This window comes from Colletotrichum abscissum, assembly GCF_030869225.1.
Source record: "Colletotrichum abscissum strain IMI 504890 chromosome Unknown Scaffold_32.1, whole genome shotgun sequence".
Lineage (NCBI taxonomy): Eukaryota > Fungi > Ascomycota > Sordariomycetes > Glomerellales > Glomerellaceae > Colletotrichum > Colletotrichum abscissum.
This window is the reverse complement of record NW_026850232.1, coordinates 321,493-342,921: the sequence shown is the minus strand read 5'-3', so window position 1 is coordinate 342,921 and position 21,429 is coordinate 321,493. Positions and strand designations below refer to the sequence as shown.

Here is a 21,429-nt window from a genome sequence, read left to right as displayed (position 1 = left end):
AGACCACCATGATCGCATCAAGATAGTGGCAAAGGACGGACTCTGACAGAAATGCTAAGAGGATCTCGATTCTACGACCAGAAGCACGAAGGTACCCACACTATCTACGGCAACCCTAAACCGTGTGACAGTGGGCCCCTTCACCACTATCATTGTATGTTGGCCGATACAGGAGACACGGGGGATCAGGCGGATGCATGGGAGTGAAGCAAATCCATCATCGTTGTCAATCCCATCTCCCAGATGCAAGAGCAGTTCTTGGTATGCCCTGTGAGGGATCATGGAAGCCATCATGCTCACATGCAAGAAGTTAGTCAAAGCCACTGTGGAGAGATACGAAGGGGGAAATACCTACAAAAGTTGTGTCGGGCTGTCCAAACCCATTGGTACATGTAAGAACAGCCCTTGAACCCCCGGAGCCCAACAAGATAGGCCACATTCATCCCGGAGGTATTGTAATACCAGGAGCTGAGGAGACAAAAAGGAGAGTCCCAGGAGTCCTAGAACTCGGAAAGATAGGCCACAGCATCCTGGAGGTATTGTAATACCAGGAGCTCAAAAGAGAAAAGGTCCAAAAATTGTCGGGAAAGACGAGATTTGATGACAAAAATTAAGCCGATAAGACTTACATCACGCGCTCGATTTCACGTCGGGTGACTGAGAGCAGTGCGTCCACCAATGCGATTGCAAGCAGCGCGATGAGGAAGACTGGGAGGTATATCGCAAACCGGAGTGTGACCTGGTCTTCGACCCGAACTCTCCAACTCGTGTCCACTGGCATCCCGAAGGAAGGCGATCCCGGCCCGCGTGAATCCGGCAATCCCGTGGAGGGCCTCGCCACGAAGGCGGGCTAAGAGGTAAAGAAAAGCGCTGTGAAGGTAAGGATGCATCTCGAACGCTGTTGAGTAACGATCGTAATGGATTGATGCGGATGAAGAAGAAGAAAAGAAGAGATTAATGGAAATGGACGGTTGTGGGATTAAATGGATTGGTCGGAGCATCTGGCGTGATGCATCAAAGGGAAGAGCCTTTCCTATGCTGCTGCCTTTTCGATGAAATGAACCATCGAGGACAGGCAACGGAGGATAATTGAGCATGTAACGGCAAACGTCCCCTGCCGAGTTGGGAACATCGTGCCTCCTCAATGAGACTTTTAGCATCACTATGAGCATCGCAATTGCCCAATCTTCAATACATTCGTCGGTACATGTTCTTTCTGCAAGCCTTGGCCGTTGGCAAACTTCCCTCGGTCATGAAGACTATGATCGTGGCTTCTTCATTGCCCATCGCCATAGTCAATGAAGCCGCCTGCCACACGATGCGCTGATAAGGGGCAGTCTACATCACTGGACAAGAAGAGAAGGAGGGCTCGGTCTCAGCCTATCCTCCCGTTGAGAACTTCCTGCGTTACTGGGCGAACCACGAGAGGTCATTACTGTAGGAACCGCAGTGTGCACCTCCCAAAAGCACTTGGTCTTTCATCTCCTTGCCACATCATTTATCATTTGCACTTGACGAGGGGACTTCCCGCACTCCTTCCAAAGCTCGCGAAAGATTGAACCCTGTCTTCCTCCAATCGCTTCGTGACAAACCCGTCGACCAGGCAGGAAAGAGACTGGCAGACGACATGTCCAAACTTGAACCTCGAAGAAGGACGGGACTTACTCCAGGTAATTTTCATCATTAAGAAGCTGGGAATTCTCTGTCTCATTTGCCTTGTGTTCTTTTTCCAAGATATCGGCAGGAGACATCACGCGAGGATCACCTGATTGATCAACCACCCACTCTTGTCCTCTGCACCGGCTTGTTTCATCAGCGTCGCAAGGATGCGAATCAGAGCCAAGTATAGGATTTAAATATCCAATTTCGATGATGATGTGCGAACTTGCAGGTCCTAGCACGATCATGAGGTTGTCAAGCGTGTCTGATGTCACATATATTGACGATATGTCATCACTGAGCCGCAAGATCACACATGATGTTAGCAGGGTCCAGCGCCGAGATCATGGTTTTATCTCGTACAATTCATGGAATAGTATATCTACGCTGCCGTACTTGGGTTCGAGAAGCTTGACAAAATGGATTTGCGGACAGGGTCAGTCCCCTCTTGAGATCTGACAATGAATTGCATCCTGAGATAGAAGACAGATTCACAGTTTTTGCATTTGAGATATGGGGACCAGAGTAGTAACTTAGGAATACGCTAGCACCCCGTCACAGAGTACTGAAGGTTTCACAACGTAGTCAAAACCGTTGAATCATAGTACATCTGATATATCCAGTGAGCTAAAGCAATGCATGTATTCGAGTACTTACATGTAAGAGCAAAACCGATACCCATTGCGAATAGAAAGAGGATCAAGTACGTGCTAATACAGAACCGGCTTCGTAAATCAAGTGTCAAGTTCAAAGTGATGAACATCTTCCGGCTGAGTTTAAATCCTCAAATGTATATACCTTTCGGCCTCTTGTCCCTTCTTGACATTCTGAAAGTCCTGAAATAAAGCACATCCTAGCAATAATGGTGTCAAGAAGGATATGGAAATGTTGGTGTCTCTCATGGGGGTTTGAATTTCGGTGAGATCGAAGGTCCATGTAGGCTTCATCTCGTCGGACCCCCTCCTCTCAAGTAATGAAGAGGATACACTCGTGAACGATTAAAGGATGGTAGATATTCTCATTTGGCTCCTGAAGGAACAGAAATTACCCCTAGAAGCACATTGCCCTCATGGATGCCTTTCGGATGTCTGTTGCTACTTAGGTACTTGGCTGATCCCCAATAGACGGCTGTTCAAAGAGGTGTAAACATACATCAAAATTGAGCAGGTTCAGAGGACCTTGAAACGAAATATGCTGCACAGCAAAGAAAAGGGAGTTCGATTGAGCTTTGTAACAAGAGGGGAACTGGGAAAGACCAATCTATTTTGTCAACAAAGGCAGTCATAGAAGCTAGGCTAAACATCTCAGCCGCTCGCGGGTCAAAATCGCTCCTTGTCAATTCACGTAAGTTGACTGAGCACATAGCATCATACAATCAAGTAAGCATAAACAGCTATTCAAAGAAGCGAGGAAAATCCAAGTTGCAGAAACATTTCTTCTGTCGAGACAAGCGCTAGGGGTGATACCTGTTGACACCAAGTAGACAGACGCGTGGTTGGCAGTGAGCGTAGCATGCTGCTGGCCGTGTGAAAGCTTTCGGAGTATTGTTCCCGTTTACATACTAAAAGAAACATGTTCATCAGTACGGCCGCTTGGTTATTCAAAATAATTCCAAAGATTCAAGTCTTTCTTCCAGCCACATGCAGGCTCGTGGGTGTGGTCAAGGTCTGCACTGGAAAGAATCCTACTAATTCAGTTGTCGTCACGTGGAAGGAAGGATGTGCTGCTGTGAACATTCAACCTTGAATATCTCGTGAATAAAAGAACCGAAAAGTTTCGAATGTCGCGAATATCGACGAGTCTTTCGCTCACCGTTGCCGACTTGAAGTAGAACTGATCTGACAACAACTGACGAGAGATAGGCAGTCTTGCCCATAAAGTATGCAAGTTTTTTGGATGAGGAAATGATTTTCCACCGACGGCAGCCGGACGTCTCTTCATATGAGAACGCGGATTGTCTATCGTTCGTTCCAGCTCTCTAATCTTGTGATCAGTCGGTCCTTCGAATCCTCATTCCTCTTTGGGGGTATTCCCGCAAAGTGGAGCAGGTGATGTGCCGGATACCCGAGCGGCAGCCGTTGCGGCACAGTCGCGTACGGGCAAATCGCCATCCCGTCATCCAGATCCCGAATGGCGGAGACGTTACGCTACGCTCGAAGTGTGCCTTGAGTCCGAGATATGTCAAGCATTCAGACTTATCGATCCCATGAACCATTGGACCCATGGCATCCCCCTAGGCCTCGGCTTTGCCCACACACCACCATGTCAAGTCTGCAATCATCTGCAAACCCCTGCCTTGGCGGCGTGGTGCCAAGTAACCAACCAACACCAGCGCAGCATTTTGCTTATCCGCCGGCCGAGTCCCCGCAGTGCTAAGCTTTCCCGGCACTTATGTTTAGCCCGCGCGGATAGCGCCATACCTTAAGGCTACTCTTAAAAGGAAAGTGGTATTCGCAGGCGGATCCCTGGATACAACGGTCAACACCAACGGCTTTCACGATGATTCCGGATAAGGGAGGAGCTCAATCGACGCTGGATGCACTTCGATGCAACAGCGTGATTCTCCATCACGCTCTATGGCTTAACCTCCATTTTCAAAAAGTTCCTTCGGGAAACACGGCATCGCGATATCTACTGACCTGCGAGAAGCAGAATAGCGGCTTCATTGCATCGGGAGGCCGGGTCAATGGCGTGACATATTGGCTGCCGGATGGCCGATGTCGATGTTGATTAAAACAAGCATCACAAAGGATATAAAGATGGGCAAGATTCTCGGCCAAGAAGAAAGAATTTAGAACAGCATCGCCAGCATCAATCCCAACAAGCCCCTTGCCATCTCACCTTCGGTCTCATCCCACCAATCCTCATCTACTTCACCAGTCAAGATGAAGTTCTCCGCTTTCGTCCTCGCCGCCGCTGGCATTGTCGCCGCCGCCCCCGGCACTCAGCTCGTCCAGCGCAACTACTCTCCTCTCACCCCTCGCTCGTCTCGCTCCCGCTACAACTCTTCTCCCATTAAGAGACTCTCCACCGAGGCCGTTGAGACCCTTGAGAAGACCTCCGGTGTCAAGAACGTCGACTACTCCAGCAACTGGGCCGGTGCCGTCAAGATCGGAACCGGATACAACCACGTCACCGGTACCATCACCGTTCCCGAGGTCAGCGGCTCCAGCGGCGCCGCCGCCTCCGCCTGGGTCGGTATCGACGGCGACACCTGCCAGACCGCCATCCTCCAGACCGGTATCTCCTTCTACGCCGACGGCACCTTTGACGCCTGGTACGAGTGGATCCCCGACTACGCCTACAGCTTCTCCGGCTTCTCCGTCTCCGTCGGCGACCAGATCAAGATGACCGTCGACGCCTCCTCCAAGACCAAGGGTGTCGCCACTCTCCAGAACCTCACCACCGGCAAGACCGTCACCCATACCTTCACCAGCACCCCCTCCTCCCTCTGCGAGACCAACGCCGAGTGGATCGTCGAGGCCTTCGAGGAGAACGGCAGCCAGGTCACCCTCGCTGACTTCGGCACCGTCGTCTTCACCGGCGCCGCCGCCTCCGGTTCTAGCGGCTCCACCACCCCTGCCGGTGCTGATATCATTGATATTTCCCCCAACAGCGGCCGCACCATCGAGGCCTCTGCCTCCGTCAGCGGCAGCACCGTCACCGTCAAGTACGTCGGCTAAATGTCTACTCAACCGAGTACATATAACGATGAAACAGCAATCACCCTACTACAAGGTGGTCTGATACAGGGTGGGATCCTGTAATCATGGGGTTGCGGGGAGTGGCGAGGGGTAGATGCTTGGTTTCTCCTATTCTATGTCGAATGGGAAGCATTCCGCTCCTTTTTGGCGATTGATGGTTGACATGGTGTTATGACGCGGTCTTTTGACCATTCATCTTGTGCATATTGGATAGCTTCCACAGTAAATAACAGAACATATTCTGCATTTGACTCTTCCTTTGCATCATGCATTGTATCAGACATGAAAGAATTATTCCTGGTTGGCCTAGCGATCAATTCATTGCCCTAGAACTACGCCTTCTCAACACTTATGCTACTGCGACAGTGATTTGAAGACTGCTTAGATCCTCCCGGCAGTTTTTTCGAAGGATGCGTACCCCAGAGATCTCAGGAAATCCTACTTGATTCGCTCAGGCACGACATTAACAAGTTGAGATAAAGTTCTGACGCCCCCAGGTACTAACGAACCTTGATTAGGAGGTGCCAAATGACACCCCGTTTACTCCGGGTCTGCCCTAAAGTCACACCAGCATGGACGGAAGGATATATGAAACGGAGAATCAACTATGCCAAGTTCAATGCTTTCCTCGCGATGATGTGGGCTAAGACTTCAAGTGTGATTGGTGATATGTACATGAATAATCTAAAGGATGCTGCAGAATCTCATCTTACAACCCACCACTTCATCCTCACTTGTTCAACATCTCAGAGTCACAATCTCTGTGGACTCGTAACTTTGACGAGAGTGCAAGAGCTACGAGGCCTAGTAAGGCCACTGGAAAGTGGTAGAAATGTTCACAGACCAAGGCGCACCAGCAGACAACGAGTCCACGCGACGAAGCATGAACTCGCTGTGTCTGAACGCCACGCTAGGGGCATATTGAGGAACCATGTGGCCACTAATCTTGGCAGTGGAATGAGTGAAGCCGCGCTCAGTGTGAACGGATCCTTGGACATTAGCACCGGCCCAGCTCGGAACGTTTTCGTCGACGTTGTTGACTGTAGGGATGAGGAGATCCTCTGAGGGCTGCTTCTGGAATCCCTGCTCGCCGTTCCACTTGATGTACTGAATAGCGAGGGTGGTGACATTGGGCTTGATAACGTAGTCCGCCAGACCAGAGCCGACGTGAACGTTGTTCGTGCGCTCCACAAGGGTTTGGAACTTCTCCTCGTGCTCAGTGCCGTTGTAGTTGTCATTGTAGTCGACGAAGACGGGGTCCTGGCACTCGCTCCATGTAGGGTAGTCCACGGGAACGTGGATCGCCTTCCTAACTTCGGGTCTGTTGAAGTACAAGGTGGTATTGGGAGGGCTGTACATGATGGATGGGAAACCCAGAACATCCCAGAGAACAGGGCAGGTATCAAGGATGTGGTATCCGTTGAAGCAAGGGTTGATGATTGTCGAGATCGCGTCAAAGTGGGCAATAATATCGCACTCCTCCTTGACATTCGCTGCTGGCCAGGGACGCGCAGGAGGCGGGTACGCCAAGTGCTTGTTGAAGTACTCATCCAACTGACAGTTCTTGGCGTCTTGCTCGATCTGCTTGTCGGCACCGCTGGGAAGCGCGAAGACGTTCTTCCAGTAGCGATAAAATGACGGGAAAGCGGCGTGGTCGAAGTTCATCGCGTCATCGTAAGGCATGACTGGGTCGTAGTAGACCGCGCCCTTGACGTCGAAGTAGCTGGTGTCGTTCTTGTCGAGCATGGCGGCGCCGACATAAGGCACGTAGATACCGGCGTAACTTTCGCCGGCAATGTAGATCTTCTTGCCTTGCAGGTCGAAGGTGTTGACAAAGTTCTTCCAGAAGCTGACAAACTGGTCTGCGGTCTCGGCGTTGTCTGTGGCAGTGACATTGCCGCTGCTGAATCCTGTGCCGATTGGGTACTCGACCCTTTCAAGAAAGTTTTAGTACCGTTCTCTTGTGCTCAACCAGTTCAGGATTTCTCACCAAATCACGTTGGCCAGCTTATGCCAGGACCAAGCATTGGCGACAGGCTTGATGGTGCCATACTGCCACAAGAACGGGCCGTTCTCTTGAAGAAAGCCTGTTATTGAACATTTAGCAACTCATCTTGAAAGAGTTACAGGATTGGGCTTCACTGACCTTCCATGGAGGAGCATCCCGGGCCACCATTGAACCAGATAATGACATCGTCCTTGCCAGCAGGGTTCTCGGTGGGGAAGAACCAAAAGAAGTTCTTCTGCTGCTCACTCTCGGGCTTCGAAGCATCGACCGGAATGAGACCAGCGTAACTCTCGCCAACATCGAAGTCAACGTCCGGAATTCCGGTTCCGTCAACGTAGAAAGCTATGGCTTTGGTGTCAGAGAAGTACCCAGATTGAATAGCACAGAACATATCATACCACTGGTCTTGTTGTTGAAGTACTGCAAGGTGCTGCTGCGACGCATAATCGCCCGTGGTGGAGCTTGCACCTGAGCATGACCAGGAGCGTCGCGACGGAGCGGACTCCGGTGCAACTTTGGCGGTGCGTAGGCGGAGATCAGCGGCAAGCTGAGCGCAGCTGTCAGGCCGGCGATGAGACTTGATGTGCGCATCTTGAGGGTATGTCGTTGTCTTTGCCAAGATGTCAAGCTCCAGAGGCTCAAAGTGACCCTGCAGAGCCAAGAAGAGGCCAAGAGATGCGGAGGAACATGGCATCGCTATTTACATGTCGGTAGGTAGGAGTCCAGCGGGTATGGATGCAAGTCAGGCGCCGGCCAATTGGGACGAACAAATGATACGAGATTTGATCATATTACGGTGGGTAGCGACTTGCCCCAAGGAGGCATGTCGATTGCTATGGCGCGTTCCCCTACTATAATTCGCTATTGCTCATTTCTGATCTTCACAAAACGCGCCGCCTCCCGTTAGCTACTGCATGAGGGATGGTTTGATTCACGTACAAATCAGGCAGGTCAATGGGATAATCTGGGGCAACCAACTGATAAGAAGACGAAGTGCCGACATAGCCGGTGTCGGAGTGGAGAAAATTGAGATTGATGTCACCGTCTTGGGTGAAATTAGCAAAAGCTTGTTTTGTTACCCCACGGCCAGCCACGGACGTTGGACGGCTGTTCCGGGTCGATGCACTGTCACTGTCAACGGCCGACTTACTTATCAAGTCTAGCGTCCAAGCAAAAAGTTTCTATGTAGTCTGATTCGAAAACAAAACCATCAGCTCTTCTTCACAACCAACAGCTATCAAACCAACGTGATGGTCACAAGTTCAGCATGATCGAACCACGTTTGGTCAATGACCTGTCCGACCCCAAGCCTCTTGAACCGTCTATCTGATCCATCTCCGAGGTCTGGCTCTATTTCTGACAGAAACATCACGTTGGAGCCGTCAGGCTTTTCGTTGAATTCGTTGTTCGAAATTTCAGCAAGGTAGAATGGCTCAGCCGGCCACTCGTTCAAGTCAAAGACCATCCATCCACCAGGCGTCATATCTCTTCCAGAAAACAACTTGGTATTCTGCGTCACAAATCCGCCGTACGTGATGGATCCTTTGGGATAGAATTCCATGAAGTAGTAGTCATCCCCAGATCGAGTAGATGGGTCTCCTTCTCTTCGTGCCTCCCACTTCTTCAACCGGGCCGAAAACCTCCATGCGGACGCGGAGCCACTTGTCTTGACGCGATTCAGTTCACAAATACAAGTTTTCGCCGCACGAGCTGGTGCGAGGAAAGATATAGCTCCAATGGTAGATGTCCAGGACCAATGGGGTTGGTCTTGAAGAGCGAGCGGACGAGTCAACGTCACTTTCGCGAACCAAAGCAGCTGAGTAAGTACGCAATGTGTATGAAACGCTTCGTGGAGCAGAGAGTCATCATGAAATACCCCAGAGGTGTATTCTTCGGCAATTCCTTTGCCAACCTCTGTAGCCAAGCCCAAGATTGCGACCGGCTTGTCCGACTCGTATGTTAGGCTTCTTGCAGCGTAGGTGGACACAAGATCGCACCAGTCTGCATAGAAACCTAAGATCTCTTCGTGATCTACTGACGAGTCGCTTTTTGGTTTTGCTTCCTTAGCTTGCCGATATCGCCTGGCGCTTTCAAAGAGCCTCTGCTCATCCCCCGATGTCTCATTTTCACCATCCTCGCATTTGAGCAAGGTGCGACACGCCCAGACCATTCGTGCTTTTGTAAAATGAATAACACGAGGGGATAGCATCCATTCTTGAGTAATCCATGCCCGACTCCCGAGCGGGGTTTCGCTGACCGTGGTATCCAGCGCGTCAGGAAACAGAGTTGCCGACATGTATTCTCCTTGATCCGGGTCTCCGTAGGGAAGACGGACGACTGGTTGCAGTGGAGGACGCGGAACAAAGCAACCCTCGGAGCCGTCTCTGGCACCGGACGCGGCGACAGTTATTTCGGCATCTTTGTAAATGCGCCCCATCTGAACTGACTCCTTGCGCCAATCATCAGCGTCATCCTGCACGATGCATAGACTATCAATCCAGAGGTAACGGAAGCCGAGAAACCGTACAATCTTGATGGCATCTTGGAAGGTCCTGGGTAGACTGGCGAACTTGATGACGTTACAATGCTGAGCTAGGTTGTGAGATGTAGTTGTCAGAATTCTTTGCTTTCCCCAGCAATGGCTTAGAGCGGCATAGAAGGCATGGACTCCGTTGGTAACCAGGAGTTTCGTCTCCCCTGATCCATCAGCCGGGCCAACGTCAAGGACCCTAGTGGGCAGTGGTGGCATAATGTTTGAGCCACTCTTTGCCAAAGAAGTCTCCGGCCCAGTAAATGCCTCGTTGCAATCCTTGTGATTGGTTTTGCAAGTGTCGTACCAACGCTGTACCAGCCTGAATGCCTCGCTCGAGCCGGAATCCGTCAATAGCCTCGTCCCGACGACGTCTTGGTTGCGGGCAGGTGCGCCATCTGTGATATGAACATCTTAGCTTAGCTTGGCAACTGTGGACTTGTTTGTCTGTTGGAGCTCTTACTAGGATCAGCGAATAGGCTCATCTTGACTAGATCATAATCGTACTCAATGTCTGGGATATGCACATTGATCCCGAACAACATTGGAGGCTGCACACCGTCTCCAGGGGCGTCCTCTGCCGTATCCAAACCATCGCCGACACCAAACAAGTACAGAGGTTCAGACTTCGTGTTCGTGCGAAGTTGTTCGTCCGACTTGGGAGTCCTGCAATCCTGGTCCATAGCCAGGCGTATAAGCCTGCAAAAGTCGCATACCTTGGCCAAGTGAATGAGGTCGTGTGCACTATCGATATGGCGATATCCATCAGGCTGAGCCAAGGCTTGCGGGGTAATACCCTTGCAAGCGGAGCAGAGAGCCGCCATCGTTGAATTTGTCAAGGCCAGCCGGGAATCGAACAAGTCTCGGTGATGGAATTTGCAATACTCGAAGAAAATGACTGAGCTCTAAACGCTGTGTCTTTGCCATTGTCGTGGGGGTGCGGTGAGAATGCTTGTGCGATATTCTGCAACCTCTACATGTATTACATTATCTCCCAACCAGTTGGTGCCAATGTTCTATGCATGTCATCTAAGTCAGCCAAGCTGGAACACTGTTGGCTTAATATTGCCAAACACGCGTCGTAAAGTGGAGCCACGATGGGGTCAGTCCCCCAGCCTCCTCATACTCGTTGTGTTTTGAGACTCACATCCGGGCTTTTCGGTCCAGCGATGTTTATCAAAATACTACATATGCCTGATCCATCTCGTTCCTTTCAGACGAATGATGAGATCGTTACAAAGTTCCACATATCGGATTTGGATCTTGCCGGCTTCGTACCTTATGAAATGGATGAGTCCGGGTGAAGAACCCAGAACGATTGGCGACTCATGGGTTGACGCAAAGATTATCGGCGAGAATATGCAATACATTCGAACGCTTTAAGAAAAGTCTTGAATACGGGCAGAGAACGGTTTAAGTAGATTGTTTGAAAGGAATACCGCGACTCTGCTGCTGGTTTTGGTGACATTGGACTCTTCTGCCTTTTTGCTCAAGCCGTTGAAGGTGCGATTGAAGATGAAACAGTCCGCGACAGCGAAGTCAACGCCAACATAGCAAAGCAAGATCCATCACTAGCATTTAGTTGGTCAGCGTTGCCGTAAGTACAATCAAATCAACCCCAAGCCTAAAATTCATTTGATAGGGCGTAATCTTTTTTAGATATTGGGTAACTTGATCAGTTGGAATGGATAATTACTTAGGATTGCGTAATTAAGGACAGCTTTGACATCGATCCTTATCCGAGAATGCATGTTTGTCAAAGAGAAAAGAAGAATGAAATAAAATGAAAGGATGGTTGTCTTTTTTACGTGGCTTATTTCTACAAAAGCTATGTGGAGTTACACTTAATCGATCTATGTTAGGCAAGTCAATGGATTGAACCTCGGTATGAGCTCAAATCGAACCCCTTGGGCCTTCATGAATACGTCTGATTTGGTTGGCTTCATTAAGTCGTGTTGATGAAAGCGCGAAGGTTGACGGGGTTCTGCGTCTCAAACTTTGTCATCTACCAATATTATCTCCATGTCATTTTGTCGGATTGGAAGTTTAATTCGACTACGAATCGCGGGCAGCGCAAAAGCCAATTGAAATCTCAACTAGACTCCGATTAACCCTCCAATCGACGGCTGGAAACTTCATTTTACATACTACGCAAGATCAGTTAATAGATAGCAATTGACCCTTCGTCAATCACAGAGCCCAACGGTTCGAACCCACTACCCTGGGAAAGGGATACCAACACATTTGAAGTCTCGGCGTAGATGAAGCTCTGAGTTTCTTAGAAATAGTAAAATTCTCTTCGATTTCAGCAGAATCCTCGGTTTCCTTCACTTTCTCAAAGTTCCTTGCCATGCTTGGCAAGACCAACCACAAGTCAAGTGGCCGCATCACATCTGCTGGCGTTTCCGAAAATAGAGAGTGATCCGCGCCCTTGCAGCAGCTGAGAGCAAGATATTCTCTCTGAAGCGGTGAGAATGAAACTTGAATAATGACGAATGACCGTTCTAAGCCTGGGTGACTTTGCTCATTCTGGTAGTGAATCCGACAGGAGACTCGTGTCGAGTTATGATCAGGCGAGGGTGTCTGATCTTTGCATATTCAGCCAGCCACAGGTCGAAACATCAACCCAGAGTTAGTTTATTCCCACTGTATCTGACGGCTGTCGAGGTGATGTTCAGCGTGGCGTTTTAGTTACTTTTGTGCATGGCAGGGTCTAACTCTTGCCCCATCCTGAGACATACCGAGCCCACCAGCGGGCTGCTCCCGTCGGATTAGTACCCCGCACCTTATACCCACACCCGATCTCAGGAACCCCCCAATAGGTCAACTTCGCATACCAACGATGGAGCGACTACCGGTAGTAAGCCTACCTGCGTGCTCATGACTGACTGAATTTGCAGAAGATAATTGATATCACATCAATCTCCGACATTGCTTCATGTCTCATTGCCGCACTCTGGGCACCAGCCTGACTCTCCGTATGATGGCATCAATGTGGAACAGAAGTTGCAATCATTTCACCCAGAGAGGCAGTGAAAGCGTTTATCCTTGCCTCAATCTGTGCAAAGACGCTGGAGAAGCCTAGAGATCAAGAGACTTAGTCCACAACCTGATTCTGTCTACACACGCCAGTGCTCACCATTCATGACTTCATGCGGAACTCCTTGATTGATGGTAGTCGTCTATCGACATGAGTCTTTGTGTCATGAAATACCGACAAAAGTGACTGAGGCCCACTACTCTTTCGGCTGTTCATCTGAAAAGGTTTAGAAGTATCCGTCAATCGTCTCCGTCTCCAGCCTCCGAAGACAACAATCGGCTTTCTGTACACATTAATCGGTGTGTTTTGATTATCAACGTTGTGGACTCACGTATATCTCATGCTGTTGGAAAGAGCGATCAGCCCCAACCAGGAGAGGGGATGTATGTTTCCTCACGGCCGGCATTTTCTTGAAGATCAGTTGTCATAAGTGAGGAAATCGTTTGGGTACTTGCAAGATGACCCCATCCTTCGGCTAAGGTAGGTACCTACATGTCAATATCTCGGAAAGTCCATTGCTTGTGATTGAAGTGCAGCCATCCGCAGTTACGCAAGGTATCTCGGCACGCTCGGATTGGAGGTACACCAAACACACTCCTCAACAAAGTGTCGGGCTGGGAAAGGGGGCGGACTGCTCACTTTCATCGGCGGGATGGGTGTTCACTATCGTTCCACACCGCTACCATTGCCAGAGAGGCATTGAAACAATCTGATGGAATGCGCATTTGGCGCTCTCCGCCTGAAAGGGAAAGTTGCGACCGACCAGTACCGCTGCAGCTGTCGGGCGTTATTTGGAGTTCTCCCATGCGGGAGATGGAACATATGGAAATGATTAGCGGGTTACACTACGCGGTCGGTCAGACAAGTCTGTCCTATCATATCCCTGTTCGCTTTGAGATGCTCAATTTCGATTAGCACGTTCAAATCAACCATCACGAAGCGTTGCTCTCGAACGATGTTGCTTGTTTGCCTTCAACATACAGGTTCCTTGGGAGAATTCAAGTTGCGAGGCAGAGGCGCACGAGAATCTCCCGATGAGTGTTCTTCCTGCGCGTCCATCCCCTCATCCGTCTCACCGTGCCTCTAAAAGAGCAAAGCCAAGAAAAAGAAACCCGCAGGGAAAGGTAACACACAGCCACACCATTGCAGCATACTCACATTGCTGTATTATAACACCATGATCTTGATATGAACCTTGAGATCTTAGGGCTATGAAATGACTTAGCCTGTCTCTTTATGGCACAAGCTTTCAAGTACTTGGTACTTAATCTGCGTGTCCACCTGTTCGTGCCCCTCGACTTTGTGTCTTCCTAAGAACTCATATCTCTACCAGTCTACTTCTCGCCTAGTACCTCCAAGTCCTCGGACAGAACCACTGGAGAACAAGCACTGTGCCATGGCGGAGAGATTGGATCAAGGCCGGAAGTCAGCACTGCTGATAGGCATCGACAAATACGACAGCGATGCGATGCCTGACCTTCACGGTTCCCTCTCTGATGTGGCTACCACCGAAAAGTTCCTCAATGCCGTTGCCGGCATCTCCAACATTACCAAGCTTACCTCCCCGCCGGATCCATCCAATGACCTGCTCCCAACCTTCGACAACGTCACCTCAGCATTCCAGACCCTCGCTGACAACGCTCAGCCTGGCGACTTCATTTATATTCACTATTCGGGCCACGGCACTCGTCGGCCCACCGTCTTCAGGGACCTTAAGCACGACACCGCTCTCCTTGACGAGTGCCTGGTACTCGCCCGTAGCGACCGATTGCTCGATTACCTCCGTGACGTCGAGGTCGCCTTTCTGCTCAAGCAGATAGCCGACAAAGGCGCGACTGTTACCTTCGTGCTTGACTGTTGCCACTCCGGTGGAGCCACACGGGGGGGCGACGGAGACATTGGGGTGCGGGGGGTTGAAGATATCCCGGAAGGGAGTTTCTTCGATTCTAATCGAAATCCCATTCAGTCTGTGGAGGATCTGAAAGATGCCTGGCGCCCGCTCTCAAACGACATTGAGAACGCCGGTCGTGGCGGCAGTGTGGAAGAGCACTGGATGACGTCGTCCAAGGGGATCAACTTCTTCGCTGCGTGCCAGCCGGACCAGAAGGCGCAGGAGGTGTCGTTCAAAACGCCGTTGAAGAAGGGGCTGTTCACTGATTGCCTCAACCGTGTCTTCAACGCCCTCGGAGGGGCAGATTGCCTGCCCCAGCTCAGCTGCGATGTCGTGTTCAACCTCGCTGCAGCGCAACTAGAGATCCACGAGCAAAAGAAAGGGGCGGAAGAGCAGCAACCGGTATTTGGCGGCCAGGGAGACTGTCATATTTTTGGCATTGAGAGTGTGGTCCAACCCGCTGTCGTCATTACTAACGTTGAGGAATTGTTCGACGGGAACCTCAAGGTGAAGCTGACAGCTGGCGTGGCCCACGGCGTCATCGTGGATGACATCTTCGCCATCTACCCCAAAGACAGACAGCTTGACAGCCTTGCTGACTACACCGCACCGTTGGCTACCTGTATTGTGACTGCTGTGGAGGATTTCACCTGCACAGCGCACACCCAAGCTAAGGGTGTTGACCTCAAACACAAGGAGGAGGTTCAACTCGGCTGCCAGGCTGTTAGTCTGCGCAGCATTTTGAAGGATCACATCCTGCAGCCTAAAAAGGTTTTGGTATTGGCTGCAGATGACAGTGCTGTGTCAGTGGCCCAGAAAGTCCGAGATTGCATCAGCCGGAGCAGCTTTGTCGATCTTAAAGACGACGGCGATTCCTTCTTCAAAGTGGTGTTGCAAAACGATGGCAGTTTCATCATATCTTTCACCCCAAACCAAGCTGAAGCCAATGTCAAAGACAAAGGGACGCCCGAAGATGTGCTCTCCCACTTAGTTCACCTGAGCATCTTCTACAACATTTTCAACCTCGCAGAAGACAACGCCGCGCATCAAGAACAAGACCTGACGGTTAGTAAACTCGGCTATCTCGATCAGGGCGACAAGCCCCCTCCTCCGCGGCAATTCAAACTGGGTGAAACCTCTCCCCTCCTCAAGGATCTCAAACTGTTCCCGAAAGACTCAATCGACATTGTCACAGGCCAAGTTCTAGTTATTGAGGTGAAAAATACCTCGCTCGACAACGTATACGTCGAGATACTGGACCTGGAGCCGTCGTGGCGGGTGTCACGGGCGTATCCAATGCCGAAGAGGAAGCCGATCATGACGACGCGAGGCCAGGGGACGCTCTTCTTCATCACGATGTCGCCATCGGAGAGGGTGGAAGGTGCTGTCCAGCCCGACACGTTCGACCGATTTGTCGTGATGACCACAACGGAGGGCCGCCTTAATTTCCGTAGAGATGTCCTCCCGGCGCTGAAGCTTGTTGGGCAGGAAGGACCTGGAATTGATAGCAACAAGCCGCACGTATTGGAGCCTGCTGATAGGAATGGTGGGAGGGCCGGGGATGGAGTTGAAGAGCCGCTGTGGTATGTACAGAAACTGGATGTACGGGTGGTCACGGAGGAGTGAGTCTGTTGAACGTAAGGTAGCGATGAATAAATTACATTCATAATTGAGCTACTGTTGCTGAGAGTGAGAATAGTTCAACCTAGCTTCTTTGATCAAGTAGTAGATGATGTCAATGGACTAGTTTTAACGAGGTGGAACCTTGATCTCGGAACACGTTACGATGACTGCTTCTAGTATCAGCCCAGATTATTTCGGCAACGCTATTGGTGATATGCCCCCCGAGGCTGGCTCAGGAGGTGTCAAGATGATATCAGTACCCTTGGAGGAACAGAACTCGGGCTGAGGCATGAGGCATTAGATGGAATTCCGTCTGGTTTGGGATGGTTCACCGAACAATAAGGGACTGGCATGACTGTTGAGATGTTTGTTGCTTGTGGACCCGGTCACGAAGTCTTGGCTGCGTGAGCGGGCCGCTGCCGCTGGCACTAGCTATCTGTACACCCGACGATCAGAGGGTGCGGGGCATCTGATACATATGCCTTATTCGAACGACGGTTTTTGGTGGCGTACACGCTATTGATTCTTGCATATCAAATACGGATAGATACTTCAGTAATTCAGGTAGCCGAGCACCTCAGGTATACCTAAGTACTTACGTAGTTAGTTGCTCTACACGCGTTCTCTTTGTAACCCTGCGGCAAGAAATATCCCTGAAGACTCCTGCAGGAGACCAGCTCGCCACAAAACGTGACGGCATCTTATAGTCTGCATGGAGTGATCTATGTCCTGCAAGAGAACCGAGCTGAGATGCAAGAGATATATCATTTAAATGAGACAAATCATACAAGACAGATGGGACTCATGTCGAGATGGTCTGCTCTTAGATCATCTAGTGCGGGGTGATCTGCTGTGTAAGGTGGACCATATGTATGCAGTGATCAAGGCGGAAGGGAACTTCGAGGGGTGACGAGCTTTTGTCGCTTGCGGGGTTTGTTTGCTTGTTTGTTGTTGAAAGCCGGTTTCACCCGTGAAGGGAAATGGCGCCAACTTCGCCGATCAGAATCTCAACGTTGCTGGTAGTTTCCCAGGCTTGGCGCCTGTTCGATGGTTCCGATACTATTTCCGAATGCATACAGGATGCTATGATGTCGTCGCCCTGGCGAACTTGATATATCTCGCCCAGCCTTCAGTCGCTCAGCACAACTACGAGCACGAAGTCAAACCTGCTCGGAACTCGATTTATTGACCTATATACACAACTTCAACTAGTTTCTGCGAGTAGCTGACTCCAAAGCAACTTCATCAGCTATCATCCACCATGCCAGCTAACGGAACACAACCCGGCAACATCGACGAGAACCAGGCCAAACATGCTCTCGTCAGCTCGTGGTTTCTCGGCCCGCGGGCTGAGAACCTCGACGTCCTGGAGAAGCTCTTCAGCCAGGCCCTCTTGCGGCAGAAAAAGACCCGGATCGAACTCGCGGGCGACAATGACAAGGATATCTTCATCACAGAGGACATGAAGAAATTAGATATTTACCAGCAAAGCATTCATAGGCTCAGCAAGAACTCGGCAGACTTGTCGGGCAAGCTGGCGAAGCATTCTGTACCGTTCTGGTCGCCTCGGTACAATGCTCATATGAACATGGATACCACGCTGGCGAGCATCATTGGGTGTAAGTCAGCGTTCACACAGTTGAAATGCAGTTCCTAACGCTTGTGGCTCTAAGACATGTCGACCATGATTTACAACCCCAACAATGTCGCAACCGAGGCAAGCCCATACACAACCGAAGTCGAGAGACAGGTCGGCCAGGAACTTTCTGAGATGCTGGGATATAATCGTCAGGACGAGAACCCCGCTCCCTGGGGGCACATCACCTGCGTAAGTCACTCCGCTCATAGATCCCGCCCCTCACGTTCATGTCAAGGGACATTCATCATTTCTAACACGTTCTTTATGTTACTAGGATGGATCTGTAGCCAATCTTGAGGCCATTTGGGCAAGTATGGGTTCCCTGCTTCTCTTTACGCAAGGAACATGATCTAATTATCCTCTCTTTCCCTCCATGTAGCGCGAAACCTCAAGTTCTACCCAATTTCCCTCAAGCTCGCCATCGAGAAAGGTCCCCTCAACTTCCTCAGCGTCGTCGAGCCGCCCTTCGAGGTCGAAACGTGCAACGCCGGCTCGAAGAAGTTCATGGAACTCAGTAACAAGGAGCTCTTAAACCTAACGCCATCCACGGTGCTCTCAATCCCCACATTACTAGGTGAGAAGTACTCCATCAGCCCGGGCTTCCTTCAGGACGCACTGAGGCCGTACCTGGTCCAGACGACGGGCAAGGATGAGTTGGAGCGCAAGTTGGAAATTAATCCAGGAAAGTACATGATTTGTGCGACAAAGCATTACTCCTGGCCCAAGGGCGGAGGTGGGTTACTCTATCATTTATCAACGTAGATAAAGCATCCATGTCGCTGACAGGCTCCCAAAAGCCATCTCGGGCATTGGATCCGAAAACTTCGTCGACATTAACGTCGATAACGAGGCTCGGATGAACCCGAAAGACCTTAGGGCCAAACTCGACCAGTGCATCAGGAACAACACTCCCATCTTCGGCGTCGTCGCCATCATGGGCTCCACAGAGCATGGCGCGTGCGATCCACTCGCTGAGATCATCAAGATCCGTGACGAGTACCAAAAGAAAGAAGGTGTGTCATTCGCCGTCCACTGTGATGCCGCATGGGGTGGCTATTTTGCCTCACTGCTGTGGGGACGTGACGGCCGTGGCCCGGGCGACATCCCGTACGTGCCGGCGATGCCCCTGAATCCATACACCAAGACACAGCTGGAGGCTTTAAAGCACGCGGATAGCATAACGATCGATCCGCACAAGTGAGTCTTCTCCCTAATGGGTGTGCTTTGTATGTTTCCTTGCCTTTTCTAATATCCACTATCGCAGATCGGGATACATCAACTATCCCGCCGGCGGACTCTGCTACCGAGATGGGAGGATGCGATATCTCCTGACTTGGACGAGTCCCATTGTGTTCCACCCCGGCGACGACAAGGGCAGTATGGGCGTCTACGGTGTTGAGGGAAGCAAGCCTGGCGCATCAGCTGTCGCTACCTGGCTTACCCACCAAACGCTGGGACTTGATCAGGAAGGCTATGGCAGACTGCTCGGCGAGGCCATTTTCTCGTGCACAAAGGTCTGTTCAACCCTCAATTCCCTGCTTCTAGGTATCCTTCTATGGGCTAACGTCAGTTTTCTCCAACAGCTCTATTGCCACTGGGTCACAATGACGCCGAAGCCCCAGGATCGGCCCGCTGACTCACTCATCGTTGTGCCTCTCATTCGTCTTCCTTCGGAGAGAACACCAGGCATCGGTGTTGAGGTCCAGAAAGACTACATCCGAAAGAATATCCTCGGCCGTGATAACAAGACACTGTTTGAGGACAAAAAGGCCTGGGATCTGCTGTGTGAACTGGGAGGCGATCTCATGATCAATGCCTTTGCGACCAACTTCACGATTGACAATGAGGTGAATCAGGATGTGGTGAGTTAACTTCCACCCACTCAGACAGGGGTTCGCCCTCCCACGTTGCGTGTAGACGCTGATGGACTGTGGTCAACTAGGGCGAAGCCAACTACCTCAACCAATGGATCTTCTCTAAGCTCTCCGTGTCATCCGAGAAGGACGTGGTCAAAGAACGACCGCTCTTCCTCACATCCTCCGAGTTTGGCGAGAAGGCGTACGGCAAGTGCCTAGAGACCTTCAAACTTCGCCTGGGTCTCAAAACAACCGACAAAGAAGGGAACGTCAAGCCCTCGCGAGGTAGCTTACGCTTCCTGGTCAACGTGACCATGAGCCCATGGCCCACAAGCCCCGACTTCATGAGCCGTATGGTCGAGGAGTTCCGCAAGATTGCTGAGCGCGGCGTGAATCGTGTCATCATCCGCAATAAGCGGACTCCCGACTTCCACGGTTTCGTCGTGCAGGGGTTAGAGAAGCTCTACTTCACCCACATCGCCATGTTCAACATGGCCAACCATCGCAAGCAGCTTATTATTACGGCTGACCTCCCCGCGAACGTGCAGGCGCGGTACAAAGAGGAGCGCAGCAAGAACCCTGGCCAGTTTTACACCATCGCCAACATGGAGAAAGAGATGCTCGAGAACCTACTCGATGGTCTGCTCAATCCCGATACCGCATCCAAGCTCAAGTTTAGACTGGACAAGGGAATCCCCGCGGGTGATACGCCGCCGTTGGAGGAGAGCTTCGCGCTGAGCAATGTGCGGGTGGTGGTTGATGAGTCAATGGCGTTCGCTGCGCTAGATGACGAGTACCCAGCCAAGATGCCCTTCTACCTCTACGGCAGCAAGAGTGAGGTCCACTTGGACCATGTTCTTAAGACGGCACCGAACGCGCAAATCAGCGCTGACCTGGTCAAGACAAATCTGACTGAGCATCTGACTGACGAGCAGCTCAAGGAGGGTGTGGTCGTCGTGCTGGATGATGTGTTTGAAGCCAGCTTGCAGCCTTTGTAAGTGCCTCTTTCCCCTTAATGCAGCATCCTTTTATGAGAACATGACTAACAATAGACCCTACTTCAAACCACACAGGCCGACAACAGTACAGGAGTCAGACAAACAGAAGCATGTCCTGAATCTTGAAGCTCCAGGCTTCTCCCTGAAGAAGGGGTTCGACCACAATGTGTCTGCGTACAAGACGTACGAGGAGGCGAAGAGTGGGAAGGGTCAGTCCATTGCTACGGGAACTATTAGCATTGGCGACGCCGTCTTCGCTGACTGGGATGATGTCAACATGGACCCTGCTGCTGAGAATGACCATCAACACTAAGGTGATTCTCACCGCCACATGATCAGTTTGTGGCCTCCTTGGAAACCAGGACAAAGGAACGATATATCCGCGATTCCAGTGGTACCTGTATCAGTCATGGTGTGTGGGCTCGTAATCTAGTCGTAGATACGTAGATCGTAAGCGGTCATTCAGACTAGGGGAGTTGTC

General features: G+C 50.9%; 6 protein-coding genes across 6 annotated transcripts; 3 read left to right on the top strand and 3 right to left on the bottom strand.

Annotated features, from left to right (window-relative positions):
• Positions 1–644: 644 nt before the first annotated feature.
• On the bottom strand, positions 645–890 carry CABS01_11637 (uncharacterized protein; the record flags this gene model as incomplete). The annotated part of the gene is made up of 1 exon (XM_060544992.1): positions 645–890. The coding sequence occupies one exon, from the start codon at positions 888–890 to the stop codon at positions 645–647; it is 246 nt and encodes an 81-aa protein (XP_060397407.1).
• A 3,654-nt stretch (positions 891–4,544) lies between these two features.
• On the top strand, positions 4,545–5,342 carry CABS01_11636 (peptidase A4 family protein; the record flags this gene model as incomplete). Its single annotated transcript, XM_060544991.1, has 1 exon — positions 4,545–5,342. The coding sequence occupies one exon, from the start codon at positions 4,545–4,547 to the stop codon at positions 5,340–5,342; it is 798 nt and encodes a 265-aa protein (XP_060397406.1).
• Positions 5,343–6,167: 825 nt separating this feature from the next.
• CABS01_11635 (uncharacterized protein) lies at positions 6,168–7,962 on the bottom strand (the record flags this gene model as incomplete). Its single annotated transcript, XM_060544990.1, has 4 exons — positions 6,168–7,296; positions 7,354–7,450; positions 7,510–7,713; positions 7,770–7,962. 4 exons carry the CDS (start codon positions 7,960–7,962, stop codon positions 6,168–6,170), a joined length of 1,623 nt encoding a protein of 540 aa, XP_060397405.1.
• Positions 7,963–8,608: 646 nt separating this feature from the next.
• CABS01_11634 (uncharacterized protein) lies at positions 8,609–10,725 on the bottom strand (the record flags this gene model as incomplete). Its single annotated transcript, XM_060544989.1, has 2 exons — positions 8,609–10,299; positions 10,365–10,725. The coding sequence occupies 2 exons, from the start codon at positions 10,723–10,725 to the stop codon at positions 8,609–8,611; spliced, it is 2,052 nt and encodes a 683-aa protein (XP_060397404.1).
• Positions 10,726–14,337: 3,612 nt separating this feature from the next.
• On the top strand, positions 14,338–16,458 carry CABS01_11633 (uncharacterized protein; the record flags this gene model as incomplete). The annotated part of the gene is made up of 1 exon (XM_060544988.1): positions 14,338–16,458. One exon carries the CDS (start codon positions 14,338–14,340, stop codon positions 16,456–16,458), a length of 2,121 nt encoding a protein of 706 aa, XP_060397403.1.
• Positions 16,459–17,716: 1,258 nt separating this feature from the next.
• Positions 17,717–21,261, top strand: CABS01_11632 (uncharacterized protein; the record flags this gene model as incomplete). Its single annotated transcript, XM_060544987.1, has 9 exons — positions 17,717–18,074; positions 18,129–18,283; positions 18,369–18,405; positions 18,474–18,827; positions 18,892–19,291; positions 19,359–19,608; positions 19,678–19,956; positions 20,037–20,944; positions 21,024–21,261. The coding sequence occupies 9 exons, from the start codon at positions 17,717–17,719 to the stop codon at positions 21,259–21,261; spliced, it is 2,979 nt and encodes a 992-aa protein (XP_060397402.1).
• Between the last annotated feature and the right edge of the window lie 168 nt (positions 21,262–21,429).